At 52.3% G+C, this 19,127-nt stretch overlaps 1 protein-coding gene and 1 long non-coding RNA gene across 10 annotated transcripts in view; one reads left to right on the plus strand and one right to left on the minus strand.

Moving 5' to 3' along the window:
* Window positions 1-19,127, minus strand: part of ITPK1 (inositol-tetrakisphosphate 1-kinase) — a 179,739-nt gene that overhangs the window by 67,794 nt on the left and 92,818 nt on the right. For 7 of the 8 annotated variants that reach the window (XR_005363022.1, XR_005363021.1, XR_005363020.1 and 4 more), the window contains exon 3: window positions 18,909-19,034. Coding sequence is in view for 3 of the 8 variants with exons in the window: in XM_038544133.1 (XP_038400061.1) it covers window positions 18,909-19,034 (126 nt within the window). In the remaining 5 variants the exon portion in view is untranslated. Of the gene's footprint in view, window positions 1-12,501; window positions 12,776-18,908; window positions 19,035-19,127 lie in introns of those variants that run through there. The other variant, XM_038544134.1, reaches the window with a different exon arrangement.
* Window positions 15,561-18,966, plus strand: LOC111096951. Of its 2 annotated transcripts, XR_005363025.1 has the most exons (4): window positions 15,561-16,059; window positions 16,301-16,400; window positions 18,177-18,363; window positions 18,783-18,966. It is a non-coding gene; the product is annotated as an uncharacterized LOC111096951 (long non-coding RNA). The 2 variants fall into 2 exon arrangements; XR_005363024.1 differs by having other exon boundaries at window positions 18,177-18,966.

Genomic DNA, 19,127 nt, shown 5'->3' on the forward strand with positions numbered 1-19,127 from the left:
GCAACTGAGTCCCATAAAGTCCAGACAGGATCCTTCCTCAGACAGGATCCTTCCTCCCCCTAGAAAATCCACACCCCACCCCAGTCTCAAGAAGAGTATCCGAGTAGTTGCTGGATCTGGTTCCACTTTTATGTGTTAGGGCAGTGACCTTTAAAGAGAGAATTCAGAATCATTAAGACATGGATTTAAGCCAAACTCATGAGGGAAAGAAGTTAGAAGAAACCAAAGGGGAAAATATCTGACCAGCAGGCGCCAACAAGCTTTTGACCCGGGATGAAAGCATCAGTATTAACAGAAGAATTATTCCTAAACATGATCTCTTTTGGGACAGGACAGAGAGGGCAAAGAAAGTGTTTTTCCAATCACCCCGCTATCCACAAGTGGATCTCCTTCAAAGCCTTTCAGCTTATCTATTGTACCACAGACCTCATGCATTTTTCACAAGACTCTTAGAATTACCAAACCAATTGCTGGAAGAGTGAGCGCCCTGTACCATTTTATCACCACTCAGAAGAAGAAAGGCCCAAACGGTCTCCATGGCAAATGGTAAACACATGTTCCTTTAGAACGTCTGCCCATAACACCTACAAAGGGAGCCTGGATGTTAATTAGGGGGGAGCCCAGCTTGAAGCAGACGGAAAAGGGGGGGAGCAGAGATAGAGAGCCCTAGTCAGAGGGCCAGGAGGAGGGCTAGAGAAAGCAGACTGTTTGTTGAGGGGACAGAGAGGCAGAGGCCAGCCAGGTGCCCCCTGCCCCTAGGCCCAAAGGATGATGATGCCAAGAGGGATGCTGGGCCCTCTCTGCTAGGCTAGGGGAAGTCCATCTTTCCCCACCAAGAATGTGAGCCAAATGAGATGACCAGGATGAACACCACAAATACCATTTCTTCTGCAGTTCCATTTATGGACAGGAAATGAGAGATGCAAGGGTTTGCTCTTCTCTAACAGAAAATGCAGGCAGAAGTCCCAAGTTCAAATCCGCCTCTGCCACTCCATGTCTATGAAAAAGAAAGTATAGTTTATCTCTCTGAGATTGTTTTCCTGGTGTGCAAAATGTCCATTTTACCCCCAAAGACTCATCTATTTCAGAGAGAGAGTAAATGCATGAACATAAGTGGGGGGAGGGCGGAGGTGAGGGAGAGCAGACTCACCACTGAGTGTGGAGCCTGATGTGGGGCTCAATCCCCTGACCCTGAGAGTTCAAGACCTGAGCCGAAACCAAGAGTCAGATGCTTACGTGAGCAATAAGCAACCTACGTGCCCCTGCATTTTGGATCAAACCTATCTCAGGGAGCTGCTGTGGGCAACAAGACCTGGACACGAAAGGAGCTGGTAGATAGAAAAACAAAGAGACTTCTCAGAATTGGACAACACGTGGACTCTTGGCACCAAACCTGACCCAAGGTCTCTGAACTTACCCTGCCATGCCCCGTGCAGCAGGCAGTGGCATGCCAGCCCTGCACCTTAGGTGAGCAACAGGGCTATTCTGGCTGGGGTCAACCCTCCTGCTGTTGCCCAGAGCACCACAAAATCCCATGCCCTGTGGCCCAGGCTCCAAGGTGCACCCTCTGTGGACAGATCCTGGCAGAGCCCACAATGCCAGCTGCAGCCAGACAGCCAGCTCCTTACAGGGGAGCGAAAGAAGTGCCTGTGCATAGTTCCTGCCACCTCAATTCTCAGAGGTAATAGACATTCTGGCCCACTCCCCCAAAACACTGCAGGCCCCTTTTTAGAAAGTGGTGATTCACATTTAGAGATGCATGCTGAAATCATTTATAGATTAAATATGAGTGGAATACAGGTGGAATCTGCTTCAAAGTAACCAGGCACAGGGAATGGTGAGAGAAGTAGGTGAGGCAGAGAGAAAACAAGAGTGGCCATAAGTTGCTAACTTGTGAAGCTGGGTGGTGGCATGTGGGAGTGTGTGCTGTAGCATTCTCTCAAGTATTTAAATTTTCTGTAACAAAAAATTGGGGACAAAGCAGAGGGAGGGGGTAAAGTAACCAGGCAGGTCCTCCCTTTCTTCAATCCCACACACCCCTTGTGCCAGATACAGATTCAGACACCAACATTATCTTTCCAGAAGGAGCAAGAGGCAGCTAGCCAGATGGGAAACACAGTGAGAGATTAATTATGGAAAAGATGATAATAAATAAAAATCATCATAATTTTTAAATAATAGCAGTCACCACTTACCCAGGACTGGCTGGCTACATGCACACAGCTGGGAAAATGTGGTTTTCAAGCACCATGTCCTTTAATATAAAAATCAATGAGGTGACAGCTGAAATTACAGAACTCTTAGAAGAAAGCACTGGTATACATCTCTTCATGGCCTTGAATCAGACAACAGTTTCTTAGATATGAGACCAAAAGTAGAAAAGAAAAAATAAGCTGAACATCATCGACATTAAGCGCTTTTGTGAATCAAGGACACTACCACCCGCCTGAGACCTGGCAATAGCCCCACCCCATGGCACTCGTGACCCAGCCACTAAAAGGCCACCTGCTGGACTGTGTGCCTGAGAGCTGGGCCAGGCACAGCCTAACCTCTAATCTCCATAGCAGGATTGGGAAATCAGGCGCAGTGAGATGTTCTGTTCCAGAAATCTCCCCTGTAGGGGCACGGAGCAGGGATAGAAGCAGCAGCACCACACAGAACACAGGAGGGAAGCCCCTTCTCCTCTCCAGGCCTCTTCCTCCTCTAGAAGGCACATGCCAATCCTGTGAAGATACATGGGAGCTGGAAACGGCGAGACCTGAGGTAGAACCCTGCCTTTCCCCCTTAGGACTCTGGGTCTCCATAAGCCTCAGGCTCCCATCTGTCAAATGGAGACTGCCATAGTTCCTACCTCACAAGATGTTCTAAAAAAAAAAAAAAGAGAGAGAGAAAAAAACCCTGAAAAACAAAAACTACGTTTATTGAGATAGATTTCATATACCATTCAATTTACCCACTTAAAGCTTACAATTCAGTGATTTTCATATATTGACAGAGTTGTGCAACCGTCAGCACAATTAATTTAAGGACATTTTCACCACCACCTCCCCCTCCGCCAAAAAAAAAAATCCCATACCTTTTAGCTATCAGCTTCAATTCACCCATTCCCTCCAGCTCCTGGACATCACTATTTGTTTCTATAGACTTGCCTATTCTGGAAATTTCATATAAATGAAATCCAGTGCAGTCTCCTGTGACTGGCTTCTTTCACTTAGCATAATGTTTTCAAGGCTCACCCATGCTGTAGCATGTGGCTGAATCATATTCCACTGTGTAGATCTACCGGATTTGTTTAATCTGTTGATCAGGTGACATGCATCTGGTTTGTTTTCACCTTGGGGCTTCTATGAATAATGCTATTATGAAAATTTGTATACAGGTTTTGTGTGGACTAGCAAGTTTTCATTTCTTTTGGATTATATGCTATATATTCTTGGGTAAGAATGCAAAAGATCACATAACTCAGCTGCTCAGGCATGGATGTTTTAGGTAGTGATCACAGCAATCTACCATGGAATACAAATAAACCATTTCCTTGGTTTCCAAAAGCTGCAATCACACAAAATGCTAGATTTGACCCTCAAAGACATCTCTGTTGTTTACAGAGTAAACAACTCTATTTTTATTCCCATTTCATAGATGAAAACACTGAGTCTCTGAAAGGTAAAGTGACCGGCTCAAGGTCACAACCAGCTGGGGCTCTGCCAGGATTCAAAACCACCCATTACAACGTCGAACCCAAGGCCCTGCAGTGTACCTTGTCACCTACCTAAATACAAGTTATGTGGCTGAAGTGCTTTTAAATTCCCAGGAAGTCTAAGGACTCATTTCTAATCTAAGTGCTAAATAACCTGTACACAACTCAGGCAGGTCTAGAATAGGAGAGGACCAAAGCCTGGGGCCAGCGAAGGGAAGTTGGGAATGAAGAGACCGGGAGCTGCCCAGACCGTCCGTGGACCTCATAGTATCTCCTGGGTTTCTGGGAGGCTGGTTCTCTGAACCATTCCTAAGTATCATATCTAAGCACTTAGAGAGCAAACATGCAAGCACTGCGGTGAGAGTGAGTCCCGCCCATGTTCTGGGACTTTCGATCTCAGCAAGGTGGGACAGGAAGCAGCATAGTGAATGCTGAAAAGGAGTCACATGCAGGGCTGGGGAAGCGAAGTGCCAGGTTCCCCTGCCAACCCTTCCTGTGCATATTAACCTGAAGGCTGGAGGGAGCGGCAGAGAAGCTTTCTAGGAGGAGAATTAGAGGATTAAAGTAAGTTTCAGAGAAACCCTCCTGGCCAAGAGTGGTGTCGGGGAGGACCAGGCGGGAAGCCATTCACAGAACAGGGATTTGAGAGCGTTCAACTTGTTGGAGAAAGTTAGCATTCTAGTTTGGTAACTAGCCTCTTTCCTTCCAGAGTCTCTGTTCCCCACCCCCAGGAAACTGTCACATGAGAGCCCGGCGGGTCCTCACTGAGCATGGAAAGAAAATGAAGGGGCAAGGCAGGTTGGATAAAGGCAGGGAAGGAGTGGGAGCCCATGTGTGGCTCTAGGGAGCAGCTCTGCGCTACTGTTTGATCTGGCGGTTTACACAGTATATCTGGTTTGTAAAATTCATGAAACTGCTCACTTAGAGGTACAGTTTTCTACATATGTATTACACTTCAACTTACTGGGGAAAAAAAAGAAAAGTGAAGAAAAGCACTGGACTAAACAAATAGCAAGGACTGGTCCCAGTCCCTGCTCTGCAGCGTGGTCTGCCTTGCATTTATCCTCTCTGGGCCTCCAGCCTCCTCTGTGGAGTAGGCCAAGGATGGAAAAGGAGGCACAATCTACCACACCTCCCCAGGGCCATGGCAGCTATCACCACTGACCATGGCAGCGGTCACTTGGGGATCACAACAGCCTTTTGTACTAACCCAATGGGATTCAGAATCCTGATCATCACTTGGTTCTAGAAGTTAGATAAGCACAGGCACTCAAGGCAAATCCCACACATCATGCCTAGAATGAACTCCTCAGGCTGATTCCCAAGACCCCGTGAGTCAGAGTTTGTGTGTTTCCGTTAGCGCTCTGTCACCAAACAAATGTGGAGGAAGACTGGCATGGCTTCCCTGTGGCTGTTAAAAATTACTCACTGGGGCTTTAATGGAAAAAGAGGTAACCTTGGGCTTACTCAGCAGAATCTCACTCCTTCGACTCTTCCTGAGAGCACAGCTCAAGGCCAGATCTTCCAGCTGATGGCCACAAAGCTGGCCTTTGAACTAGCTCCTTCCACACCAAGTGGTGGATGAAAGACAGGAAGTTTCCAGTTCCTAAAGTCTTAACACTGTGATGGAGGTCCTGGCAAGACACCAGAATGAGTTATTATTAATAATTACAATAATAATGATTTTGATAGCAGCCAACTTTTCCTGAATGTTCACCAAGTACTGGACAGTGTTCTACACACTTTCAAGAACTGACACACTCATTCCTCACAACAGCCCTACACAGTATGTCCTATTAGCAGCCCCATTTGACAGATAGAGAAACTAAGGCTGCGAGCACCTCAGTACCTTGCCCAGGCTCTCCCAGTAATGAAGTAGCCAAGATGGCATCTGATCCAGGCTATCTGACTAGTTCTCTACTCAGCAAAAGGTGGCATGGAAGCCCTAGTTAAAGGAAAGACACCTCAATCTTAGCTACAGCCAGAATTTCTCATGTGCATTCTTTCAAAATTTATGTTAAATAAAAAAAAAATAGGTCTTTCTCATGTTCTGCTAATGAGAAGGACATGACATTTGGTGCCAGTACAGGTATTTAAAGCACCCAAGAAAAAATAAAAAAAATAAAGCACCCAAGAAAAAAATGGCAAAAGAGTTTGCAATTTTCTTTCCCGGAAGCAGAGTCACAGATGGTCAGACCTTGCAAAACCTAAGGTCCCTCAGTCGAGCCCATCTTTTCAGAAAGGAAAGAGAAGTCGAAACTAGCCTGAGGTCACAGTGACGTGGCAGAGATGACCTCTATCTGCTCTTCTACCACCCCGGAGTCTGCCCAGGTTCACTTGGCTCCCAGAGGTCCCAAGGAACAGCCACATTGGGCTAGAGTCTCTGCTTCTGTTGCTAGCTCTGGATCAAGACAAACTAACAACAACCACAAGACAGCTACCTCTTAGGAGAGTAATAAATGGCATGACCAGATGCTAGAGACCACAATGGCCTCTGTGATGAAGATCCATATATGAAGATCCATATATCCCTTTCCAAGGGAAAGCCCAGGGCAGGGTTCTCAGGGCCAGCACATGCTGGACGCACAGGATGCCTGCAGTGGGCACCTACCAAGTGAGGGAGTGGGACCCGCAGAGGGAGGTCTAATAGATAAAACGGTGTCATGGGCAATCAGACTTTCAAATGCACAGTATGCTTCCAGAGAAAGTGAAACCCATTCCTGGGAGATCGGCTCCACATGAGGATGAGGTCATGAGCCATACTGAGCAGAGATTTCTGGGGAGGACAGCTAACGAATCCTCTGGGAAGACTACTGAAGCCTTGGAATCAACAGTATTCACGGACATGAAATCAAATGAAGCTAGAGCCAAATGTCCCCCAGGCAAAGCCTTCCTGGCACCACCCAGAATACCTGCTTGTTCATTACACCTTACAGAAAACCACATACAACAGATAGTCCTGGGGAATCCAAGCCAGACCTAGGTGTCTTGATGCAACAGAATGTGCTAGGCAGCCAACCACGGCCCTAGCTAAACCAAAGCACCCTTGACTATTCTAGAATCACAGGCCAGGTGTCTAAAGAGGTAGCCAGGTTGGGCATAGGGCTGGGACTAGCGATGCATTCAGCTAAACCTTGGAGGTGGGCTTCTAGAGGCCAAGAAAGGATTGTGGCAGCATCTAGTACATACCAGGGGCAGGACCGCCAAGTCCAGCCACACAGGGTACCATTCACAGAGTCTGCCACTGACCTGTGCAGTGCACAACCTACATAACAGTCCAAGGTTTTTGCTTTCCAAACACTGGCTGGCTGACCATTTCTTTCCGCCCAGCAGCACCTGGCCAATCCCAATCCTAGCATGAGGACCCTGAGACACTGTGAAAGTTAGGGTAAAGAAGTCAAGAAATTTGGGTTCAAGTCCTAACACAGCCATTAACTTTATGTGTACTTCTGAAAGGCACTTAAATCATTAGTATTTCAGTTTTCCCACCTACAAAAACAAGTAGGTTAGAATAACATTTTTATAACATCCTTTCTGACTTTTAAGTCCTAGGATTCTTGGGTTCTGTGAAGTGATAAATGAACCAAAAAACCTCTTAGGGCCCTGGAGTCCAGGGCCTATTCCCCTCGAGCATATGCAAAGTGCAACGACTACACAGAACCCAGTCTTGTTAGGACAGTGCCACATGTACCCACAATAGAGGGAAGAGACTGAGTGGAACAGGCCCATGAATGACAGATGGCCAGTGGCTCTGCCACTGACATCAGTTCTTTGGCTCAAGCAATACCACACACACCCGGACTGCCTGTGAGTAGGGGCTAAGACGACTCTCAGCCCAGAGTCTGTAGAGGGCAGCTCCTCACCCGCTACATCTCTAACCCTCCAATATGACTCATTGGGGAGTGCTGGGCTTCCACACTTCAGACACCTTGGTCTTAATTGACCCTCATCTGTATTCTGGAGAGATTGCCAGTGTCTGAGCACTCAGCCTGAGGCCTCCCAGAGAGCATGGGGTCAGGCAGGGGGAGCCCCCGAAAAATGTGTGTGCACGCATGCATGTGTCGCGCATGCATGCAGGTGCACATGTGCACCAGGGTGGAGGTGCCTCTGCCACTACAGAGCGACCACAATCTGCCCACCGTCACTGGGGGCTCCTAAGTGCAGAGATGTAGGGAATGATGACATTGCCATATGGGAATATGCAGGGGTGTGCCTCGGGGGCTAATCTAGCCGTGGGGGAGGGCGAGGGAAGGGGGAGAGAGAGAGTTTCTGGAGGGTTTCTGATGACCACGAAGGGTCATTGGCATGAGCCACGAGGAGAAAAGGCATTCCAGGCAGAGAGGACGGCACGAGGAAAGACATGAGGTGAGGGAGCCCAGCATGCCTGGGCAGACAGAGGTCTCAAAGAGGTTATATAAGGCAGAAAACAGGATAGAGAGCTAGAGACACAGCAGCCAGGGAGTCTGGATAGAATTCTAAAGCAACAGGGTCCTGAGCTGAGGAGTTGCAGGGTCAGCTCTGAGTCTTGCAGCCACTGGTCTATCAGCATGTGTGGCCTAGGGGCTGAACTGACAGGGAGCTGGCACTAGAGGCATGTGTGCTGGACTTTGCCATTTGAGGACCAAAATACTGCTGACCTTTGGCATGATTTGGCAGAGCCAGTGATAGGAAAATGATGCGCTCTGTCCCATAGCCTGGTTGCTCTTCAGACCTGTAATTTAAACCCAAAATCTCAGGCTGGGGTGGTCAGGCCCTGATAGCGCAGGGATTTCAGAAGAGAATGGCCAGGTGTGAACACATGAGCACCAGACACACGAGACGGCATCAGGTCAAGGTTCAGACAGGCTATGTGAGCCTGGCTCAGATGCTGCCCCCGCCATGGCCCCGAGCGCCAGCAGCAAACACAATGGGATGAGGGGACTGCTAGGGGCATACCCCCTCCCCCGATACTCCAGAATTCCAGGCCAAATTATGCCAATGAGAAGAGCATCTCCCAAAGTGGTGGAGCACAGGCCAACTCTAGGTTGGTACAACTTTATGGGAAGAAACTGGGCACCAACCAAAATTAAGAATATAGAAACTTAGTATTTCTATTTTGAGGTGTTTACGCCACAGAACTGCCCGCATGCGCATACAGATACCTGTAACAAGGGCGTTTCACCACTATGGCATGTTCCAGAAACATCACTAGAGGGCTGCTTAAGGGAAGGATTTAAGGCCAGTGAATGGAATACCATGTAGCCATTAAACAGAGTGAGGTAGTCCGAAAGGCTGATGTGAAATCATTTTTTTTAAAAGATTTTATTTATTTATTCATGAGAAACAGAGAGAGAGGTACAGAGACACAGGCAGAGGGAGAAGCAGGCTCCATGCAGGGAGCCTGACGTGGGACTCGATCCCAGGTCTCCAGGATCAGACCCTGGACTGAAGGCAGTGCTGAACTGCTGAACCACCCAGCCTGCCCTCGTTTCTAAGATCTACTGTCTGAACAACGGTTTTGTGTAGGGAAAGGAAGACCATTTCTGTTCACGTAACACAGAAGCCTCTGAAAAGGCTCAAGGCCAAAGGGAACCGATGGCTGCGCCCAAGATGGGAACTGGCTGGCTGGGTGGCAGTGGTGGGAGGGACTCTGACATTACCAGAGTCAGCCTGTCAGGGCCGCTGAGAGCCATGCACAGACGACCCAGCACCTAAGGAATGTGCCAGAGTCACAGTCCACAAGATGACGATGATTCTCGGTCCCAGATGGAGCACCGGGTAGGAGAAACACTGGGGCATCCAGGGAGGGCCCACCAAGCTTCCTCAGAGCAGAACATCAGCAATAAGCAGCCCCGCGCCCGTCCTTCCTGATGAACAGAACAGTTACAGGACAAGGGGTTCTAGAGGGGCCAAGGAGAAGGGAGCACCCGGGCTCCAGCCTCCAGGATGAGCTGTGCAGACTCATACCATGGATGGGGCAGGCAAACCCTTTCCTGCATGAGGGGAAGGGAAGTGCTAAGACAGTGCCTGTGTGGGTCCAGGAGACAATGGGTTCTCCTGGGTCTGTGACTCCATATGCCCACCTTTGTGTCCCCGCTAGTGGCCTCCGGGTCACAGGCACCCCCATCCCGAGGCCAGATGTCCCCCCGACTGTCCCTCCACCTGGGTCATCCTCCCAGCCCATCTCCACTGGGCAAATAGCCTGGGTAGCACAGTGTGGTCCCTATGGGTGAGAAAGTCCATGAAGAAATGAGCTCCTGCCAAAATGTAAGCCCAGATGCTGAGGAAGAAGGGGCCGGAAGTGAACAGAATGCTGTTACTTAAGATGGCAAACACCTCCTCCCTGCCCTTCCCAGCCACCCCCCCGCCCCCCCCCCCCCCCCCCGCCAAGGAAAACAATCCCTCCCTTTCGGTGCCCAGACTGCAGCACCAAACTTCTAAGTGTTCACAATCCCCTGTCAGCAGGAGCTGGCACAGTGCCTGGCCAGACTGGTTATCTGATGAGAGTCACATGCCCTGTCACGGAGCCACGGCCTCCTCAGGTCCTCAGGAGAGAGATCGAGGCCATGCAGGCCTCCGGAGCCAGGAGAAGGACCTGCAGGGCTGGGTGCTGGTCGGAAGCATCCCCTCACAGGCTGACGCTAAACCAGGACAGACGAGCATTGCCATCCAGGGTCGCAGTGGGGCTCCGGGGGTCCCAGCAGTCTCCTGGCCCAACCATCAAGAGCTGGTGGTTGAGCACAGCAAGGACCAGAAAGGGGCTGTCTGTTCCCCACTCATGCAGCTGTCAGTTGAGCCCCACGCTCCTTAAGCACCTGTCTTAACACCCCCGTGGACCCCCTCCACATGTGGGGCCCACGGACATTCCCCTTCCCGTGAGCATCTGTGGAGCCCCTGCCCTGGGGCCACCTCCCCCTCACCCCCGGGATCCTGGCCTAGCTACGGGAGCCCACCCTTACACTAGTTCCCAGAACAAGCTGAGGCCTCCCCAGGGCCTGCAAGACCCCCCAGCTTTGCTGGGTGTGTAAGTGTTATTCACTGAACTCAGGGAGCCCACACTACCATGGTAGGGGAGGGAGAAAGAGTCATTGGGAACTGGTGCAGGGTCTGCAGTGTGCTGCCCGACTTCAGAAAAGTCAGGGCCACTCTTGTCAGAGCCACCTGGGTCCCTCCCATCTGCACTCGGGACCCCAGTGTCCTGCTTCCAGCACCAGCTGCAGCTCCCCAGAACAGCCAGCCCCTGCTGCCACTCCACATACGCACCACATGCATTACCCCGCTGGCCGAGCATCACAGGCTGACTTCCCCCTGCACCTCCGGCCTTGCTCCAGCCACAGCCATCCGGCATGCTCAGTCCCTGTGCTCTGATACCCGCACCAGCTTACTCAGGGTCCTTGAACCTCTGTGTCCCTGCTGCCCCAAGGGCTTGGAAGACGCTGCCCCCAGGCCGGCTCCATGACCTCCCCTTGATCAACCGGGCTTTTAGGCTTCAGCTCAAAAGTCAACTCCTCAGAGAAGCTGTAGCTTGATGAAGTGGTAAGAACTTCCCTGTTGTCACAGCCTTGATTTTTCTTCTTCCTAGAACTTACCTTAACTAGAGACTGTGTGTGACTTTTTCCTCTATTTGCTTGTGTTTTGTTTGCATTTCCTTTGCTCCACGCGCCCCCCCCCCCCCCTTAACAACTGTGCGGGGGCAAGGGCTGAGTCCATTTGATTTGTCTTATTTATTACTGTATCTGTAGTCTTTGAAGACTCCTGGCCACAGTAAGACTTGCTGGATGAATGACCCAAAAGATCTTTGATGATCAATCTTCAAGCTCAATGAACAGACTAAGAGACACAGGCCGGGTCAGGGGCTGGAAGCCAGGGATTGTGGGAAGTCAGAGGCCCAAGACAGTTGGGCGTGGACCCCAGCAGCATGGGCCATGCAAGGAGGGCCTCAGGGAGGTCCCCATGCCTCGGAGGACCAAGGTCAGCAGAGGCCAGCTTGGCTGGTGAGAGGCTTTGTGATTTACCGCACGAAGGTGAAAAAAACCACAATAACTATATCGTGAACATGCAGCCCACGTGGGAAACATGGAAACGAGGCAGGAAGTCACGGCCCCAGAACAGGCCAAGAGGAGAATGGAGAAGGTGATTTTCTGTTGCAGGAGTTATTGAAACAAGAGCCCAGGAGACAGACTTCAGACCTCATGGTCTGAGATCCCGATCTCCAAAACCCAGCTCCTGTATCCAATGAGGCCTCAGTATCCACATGTTTAAAACAGGAAGAGCTTCACTTACCCACCGAAGCCCTCGGAACAGCTGTGCTCTGGGAAAAGTAGGGGTTTCAACCAGGGGCAAAGTGGCCCCCCAGGAGCCATTGGCAATGTCTGGAGGCATTTTTAGGTGTCACCATTGAGGGTGGTGTCACCAGCATTTAGTGGGTGGACGTTGTATAATGTACAGGACAATCCCTCAGGATAGTCATCTGGCCCAACAAGTCAGCAGAGCTAAGGAACCCTGAAATACCGTGCATTAAAAGTTCCTCTTCAGGGCAGCCCCGGTGGCCTAGTGGTTTAGTGCCGCCTTCAGCCTGGGGTGTGATCCTGAAGACCAGGGATCGAGTCCCACATCAGGCTCCCCGCATGGAGCCTGCTTCTCCCTCTGCCTGTGTCTCTGCCTCTCTCTCTCTCTCTGTGCTGTCATGAATAAATAAATAAAATCTTAAAAAAAAAAAAAAAAGAAAAGTTCCTCTTCAACCTTGGAAAACTTGATTATTTATAAACATTAGTATTTCTTTTTTTTTTTTTTTTAAACATTAGTATTTCTAAAACCCAACATACCTCAAATCCTCTGCCGTGGAACACTGACCATCTACACACAGCCAGTGTGCTGGGTCAGAGTGCAGGCTTCCAGGGCAGCCATGCCCTCCCACTGTGCCACCCAGTGCTGTGCAAAGTCCAGCTCTGCTGGGGGCTGGAAATGGGGTCATAAAGTCGTGGGTCTACCTGGGGGACCAATCTTCCGCTCCATGCAGGAAAGGCTAATGGCACTAAATGGCACCAACCTCCCCTGGGGAGAAGGAATGATTCACCACCAACGCCTGACCTGGGCACACAATGGGAGATTGTATAGCCATCTCCACCCGCGGGGGGTGGGGGGTGGGGTGTGGGGGTGGCCTTGTAACCCAGGGCAATAGTCACAAAGAGGCTGACCTCAGGGCCACCCCAGGATCAGACCTGTCCTCTGAGGCCAGGGTCACCAGCTATGCCCAGCTCTGCCTCCACTGGGATCTGCTGGCTGACATTCATCACTGTGTAGCACCAGCGGTGCCAGAGGTGATCCCAGATGGTGACCTCTTCCCTCAGGTGACCCCGGATCACTGGCCTTCACCCTCCCAAGGGTCAGTCACCTGCCAGCCAAAGCTGCCCCGAGGCATATTTGGAAGAACATAGGCTACAATCCTGGCCGTCCAGTTCTAACTGAGCAATCCCAGGCAAGTGCCTTACCTTTCTTGGGCCTGTTTCCTTACCTGAAAAATGGGGAAGTAATTCCACTTTCCCAGGGATTGAAGTAAGCACAAAATGAGCTAAGAGATGTGGAGTGTCCAAAGAACAGGGGGTCAGCTGGGACCCACTTGGGAAGAAGCACAAGCCTCTCGCAAGGTTCCATGGTGACCACCCAGACCCTTCGCTGGCACCCAGCATTCTGATTCTGACACCCCCCAGCCAGGGAGCCCACATGCCACTAAGCTCTGCTCCCAAATAGACAGAAATTCACTTATTTTTTTGTTAGGTTTAGATGTTCTCTCCCTAATCAGGTTAGAAGGTCCAGAACAACAAAATTGTGCTGCTTCTGCTTCCACTCTGCCCCTCCAACATGCGGCACACAGCCTACATCAGAAGTTGATAGGTTGTGATCTGGGCCAACATGAAATCATTTCGGAGCCCCAGGGGTTGGAGGTAAGTGGAGCTGTGGTCTTGGAGGGGATCATTGCTGCTCGTGGCAACCGCAGCTCCCAGTGCCTCCACCCCATGCTGCCATCCTCGCACGTTCCCAGGGTAGCAGGCAGGGCCACTGAGGCCCCAGGGGCGGAGCCGGGCCTAGGACCTGAGTCCTCAGACCTCCACCCAGCCCTGCCTCCTGTTAAAGTCAATGCACCTTTCTGCTCCTGTCACAGGGATACCTCCAATTAGGGGACATTTCCATAATTGCCTCGCTGACTACAATCACGACTGAGAACTCTCGGGTCGGCTCAGGTGAGCCGTGCTTGTGCTGGGGTGGTGGTAATAATACTAATACGAAGAAGCTGGCCTGACTCTGTGGCCACTTGGTGAACACACGTCATCACACCCAGGCGTTCACCGTGAGAGTAGGGAACACGTATCCACAAGCACACACGCTCAGAGTGAGTGCTGTTCTAAGGGCATGGCGCATCTTCCTTGTTCAATCCTCATGACAACTGTCGTTTTTAATTCCTGGGAGGAAAGGATGTTGTGGGGCTGCTGCACTATCTCCACCGCATCCGGTTCCCTGGCCTGCAAGCTGACCATGCGCGCGTGCCCACCTCCCTGTGGTGTGGCTCAGCCATGAGAATAGGTGAGGCCACTCACGTGGCAGAGTCCACGGCAAGTGTTGTGCTGGGGCACAAACTAAGGGCTGGAGCTTGCTTCACAGAGTTCTCCTCCTTTTGCCACGATGACAACCTGTCTGAGCTGCCCAGTCACCCCAGCTCCCAGACATGCAGCAGAGCCCCACCAACCCCTCTGATGTCAGAGGAACTGGAGTCTGCAGCTTGACTGGGAGGCGGGGGGGCAGGTGCCACACAGGCCAGAGGCAGCAGGTGCCCCGCCTGGGCTCCAGGATCCACCAGCCCAGGCCCAGTGCTTGGGTGCTCATGCAGTCAGCACACCCGGTCCTCCCGTAGCCCTCGGAGACAGGGATGCAGACTGGCCCTGTTTCACTGATAAGGGAACTGAAGTGTGGGGGACATTCCCAAGGCCGGCCAAAAAGCAGCAGTGCAGAGAGCCCTGGCCCCAGGCAGCAGGCTCTATTAGCAGCGTTCCCAAGCATTCTGCTCTGGGACACAGGAGGCTAAAGGAGGAAAAAAGGCAAATAAATCTATGGGCTCCAGACATCTACACGTGAAGTATAAGGAGGGCTGCAGGAAGATGTGCAAATGACCAAGAAGCACAGAACGAGATGCCTGATGTCAGCAGCCATCACAGAGCTTAAATGAAAACCCCAAGATACCACGTGACACCCATTAGGATGGCTGAAGTGGAAGTCAGGTTAAGTGCTGGCGAGGAGGTAGGAACACCGAGGCTTCACACTCTGCTGGGGGGGGATGTCAGCGCAGCCCTGGGAAGGCCAGTGCCAGGGGTCCCTGCATCAAGTCAACAGCTACCACATGACCCAGCAGTGCGAATGTGTATATAAAAGCTCATAGCAGCTTTTTTTTTTTTTTAAAGAGAGGGAGAGGGGGCACCTGGGGACTCAGTTGGTTAAGCATCTGCCTTTAGCTCAGGTCGTAATTTCAAGGTCCTGGGACCGAGCCCCACCTTGGGCTTCCTGCTCATCGGGGCGTCTGCTGCTCCCTCTCCCTCTGTCCTGCTCATGCTCTCTCTCTGAAATAAATAAAATCTTTTTAAAAAGAGAGAGAGGGAGGGCAGCCCTGGTGGCTCAGCGGTTTAGCTCCTGCCTTCAGCCCAGGATGTGATCCTTGAGACCCTGGATCAAGTCCCACGTCGGGCTCCCTGCATGGAGCCTGCTTCTCCCTCTGCCTGTGTCTCTGCCTCTCTCTCTGTGTGTGTCTCTCATGAATAAATAAATAAACTTTTAAAAAGAGAGAGAGAAAGAGACTCTTAAGCAGATTCCACACCCAGTATGGAGCCCAACATGGGGCTCAATCTCACGAGTGGAAATCAAGAGTCAGACATTTTTCCAGGGAAATCTGACCTTATCACCCTTACCTCGCCTGCAAGATCAGGTCCAAGCTCCATGGCCTGGCCAGAAGAAGCCATCTCTCCCCAACCTGTTCATCCTGTGGTTCCCCAGTCCGGAGGAACCCTCACACACACCCGACAGGCAGTGCCATCTGCCTCATGACCCTTCCTCGTGTCCTGCTTCCCACCCCACCCCCACCCCGAGCCCTTCACTTCCTCCTCTGGCCCAGCAGGGCACCCTGAATGAAGCCAGCACCCACCATGCTCTTTTCCTTCACCATCTACGGGCACAATTGCTACACAACAGGCACCACGTGCGACAATGGGATCTCTGGTGAGCCTGACACGGAGGCAACCCCTGCCCTAACATGCAGCTAACCCCTGCATGAACAGACAGACAGGACCAACTGCTTGAGCATTATGCATTTCCCAACGGAGGGAATGAAACGCAGAAAGGTAGGAGGGCCTAGGGTAGCGGTTGTGTCCTTAGTGAGATGGTCAGCGAAGCCACCCTGAGGGAGGGGCACCTGAGCTGACAGCTGGGGGTGAAGAAGGAATCCCAAGCACGAGGACAGCCTGGGCAAAGGCCCTGAGGCGGGCAAGAGCACAGAGCCTGAGGCACAGGGGTGGGGGTGGGGGGCGAGGTGAGGATGTGGGTGGGGAAGATGGCCAGATCATGCAGGCTTTGTCTCTGTAGGTCTCGTCTCATGGGCCTCGCGCAAGACTGAACGAAGTCTTTGTTACCACTGCAAACAGGAGGCACAGGACGGTGTAACACCAGGACACGCAGTGATCAGGTGGGCACCAGCCCTAACTCATCACTCTAGGGGCTGTGAGGGTGGTCCCTATTTCCCCATGGGCCTCCCCTCTGGGCTAGGTCCTCCCTAGTGTTTGCAGAACACTTAGCAATCCTCTAGCTGGTCCAGGCAGGGAAATAGGTATCAGTTTAGACGCAAACCTCCTTCCTCCATGCTCATTCAGGGAAAGCCCCAGGAAGATCCACCTTCAGCTCCACGTGCCCCACAGAACACAATCACTGTAACCCTTCTGGGCAATTCTGAGGCTGGAAGAGGTGGCAGGAGGAGGACTGCCCCAGCCCTGCTAGCTGTGCCCTGAGGGCGCCACAGTGAGAAGGTTCTCTTTGCTCCCTGGGGAAACAGCTCAAGAGAGGCCAGGACACCCCCAAGCACAGGGATGGAGACCCTCCCACCACCCCGGCCACACTTGCCCCCACGGGCAGGACCCCCAAGGTCTGCTCAGTGATAGATGGATCTCAGGCAGAGCCATGGCGGCACCAGGCTACTGGCTCCCCGTGAACTCTGGACAGAAAAACAACTGAATCATCCTGATGATTCTCCAAGCAAAGTTCTCTTGGGGCCAATATTAAAAAAGGCTTGGGGGGAGTAGTTTCTAAAGCAACCAGCTTTAGTGATGTGCAAGGAACCCCAGGCCTACACCCCCACCTTTCCTCAAAGGCAGCCAGGAAAGAAAGCATAACCTGTGAGCTCAGAATTCCTTTCTATCCCAGGAGCAGGATGCTCGAGGGCTGGGGGGACACCTCAGAGACTCCTATTCCTCAACTCACTTCTCCTGGGCCCTGAACGTGGCATCCAGAGAAGGCCCCTCATGACAAGCCCCTTCTGGGGAAAACCATCTCACTCTGCATTCTTATTCACTACAAACTTCAGAAACAAACCCGAGCCCTGGGCTCTGCCTCCCTGCTGCTGAGCTGGGGTCCCTACCTACTCGAGTCAATGTCTCCTCCTCAAGGTCTTGCATAAATATTAATACAAGAATCAGAAAACCAGGGGCGGGACCAAGGCTAGGTGCCAGTTTATCTGGTCTGGCTCACACCCTACAGCAGTATGGGTAACTCGGTCAGCAGTCGGGGACCCTGGGGCAGGAGGAAGGCCCGAGTGTAGCCGCACAGGCCTCTCCCTGGGCTTCAGGGCCCTGAAGCTTCTTTCCAGTGGCCCTCGGCCACTGTCTCTTCCTTTCCTGGGGCCTCTGGAAAGCTCAGCCTGTCACCCTTTTCCCCAAAGGATTGCTCTCTTCACAAAGAAGGAAATGTCCTGGCCTTATCAGATATCTGGCTTCAGGCTCCAGCACAGAGTGCAGTGAACATTTATCCCCAAAATACCCAGGCTGGAAGGTTCCACCGAGGTCACTGAAGGTGGCCAAGTGTGTGCACCCTGTCTGGGACAGACTCCGGGGACTCAGGCAACACTTCCATGGGAAATGCACCAAGAGGCTAAAACCCTAGAGCCACCGGTCCCCACTTCCCACTGATGTGCTCTTTCCCTGTAACCTTCTCTTCTCCCAAGGCCGGCGCACAGGGACAGGGTCCTCTGTCACAGTTCAGCCACCACCTGGCTGGGAAGCAAGGGATGGGTGTCTCCCCAGGGGGGTGGTCCTGAACTCCCAGGGCCTGGGGCTGGCTGGGGACGACAGCCCTTTACCCAGAAGAGCAGTATTACAGTGACAGTGGTGCTGAAGACCCTGCTACAGGAGCAGAGGTGCACACGCAGCAGACATTAGGCACTTTTATGTTCCCGGGCCTTTACTTCTCGCAGTGACCTGGCTATCCTAAGGTGAGGAACAACTGGCTGAAAAGCATGCTCAAGCAGCCCTCCCACCAGGGAGGCCCTCCACGTTGCTGCATTTTCACTGACAACATGACTTTGTTTTCTACGCCCCCTCAAGTTGTTCTCCTGAGGAATGAATCGCGTACTTGTCCACACCAGAGAAAACACAGGGCAGGTCAGTGGGGGGGCAGAGGCAGCACCTCCCAAGGTGGGGGGCAGTCGCTGAGAGGTTGAGACCTGGGTAGAGGTGGAGGGACAGGGAGGAGGGAGCAGCCAAGAGGACTGTCCATGCTCAGAAACAGGCACACAGGGGTCAGAGCAGCGAGCAGAGAAGGGCTTCTCCACCAAGGCTGGCTTCTGGGAAGGCTGGGAGCTGGGAAGGCTGCTCTACCCCCACCGCCCCTGGGGTCCCTTCTCAACACACAGTAGGAGGCTTCCAATACGTGGGCAACTCAGAGGCGGAGACCGGGACCGGGCATGCCGCGGGTCACGTGCCATGAGGAAGCGGTGATGCTCTCATCAGTGGAGCACGTCTGTACAGGTAGAGAGCGGACGGGGTACCAACCATGCGCTGGTCAATCCCATGTTACCAAGGAGACTGAGGCCCTCGCAGGGCAGCTGCACAACCATTCCCCGGGGGTACACAGCGAGATAGCTGCTCCAGCCGTAGACATGCCCAGAGCCGCTCTCGGGACTCGCCTCCTCACTCTCCTCACTCACCTGGAACCTGTGCACCAGCTCCAGGGACTGGCTGTCATTCTGGTCGGCTTCGAGGATGACATCGGTGAGCTTGTGGATGATGACATCCAGGGGGCCCTGCTCCTCGATGGGCCGGCTAAGGTTCAGCTGTCAGGGCAGGGGGAGGACATGGAGAAAAACATCAGCATCAGCACCTGAGCCCATGGCCCCGCTGTCCACCCCACCCCCACCTCATCCCTG

This window comes from Canis lupus, chromosome 8 (assembly GCF_011100685.1).
Source record: "Canis lupus familiaris isolate Mischka breed German Shepherd chromosome 8, alternate assembly UU_Cfam_GSD_1.0, whole genome shotgun sequence".
Taxonomy (NCBI): Eukaryota; Metazoa; Chordata; class Mammalia; order Carnivora; family Canidae; genus Canis; species Canis lupus.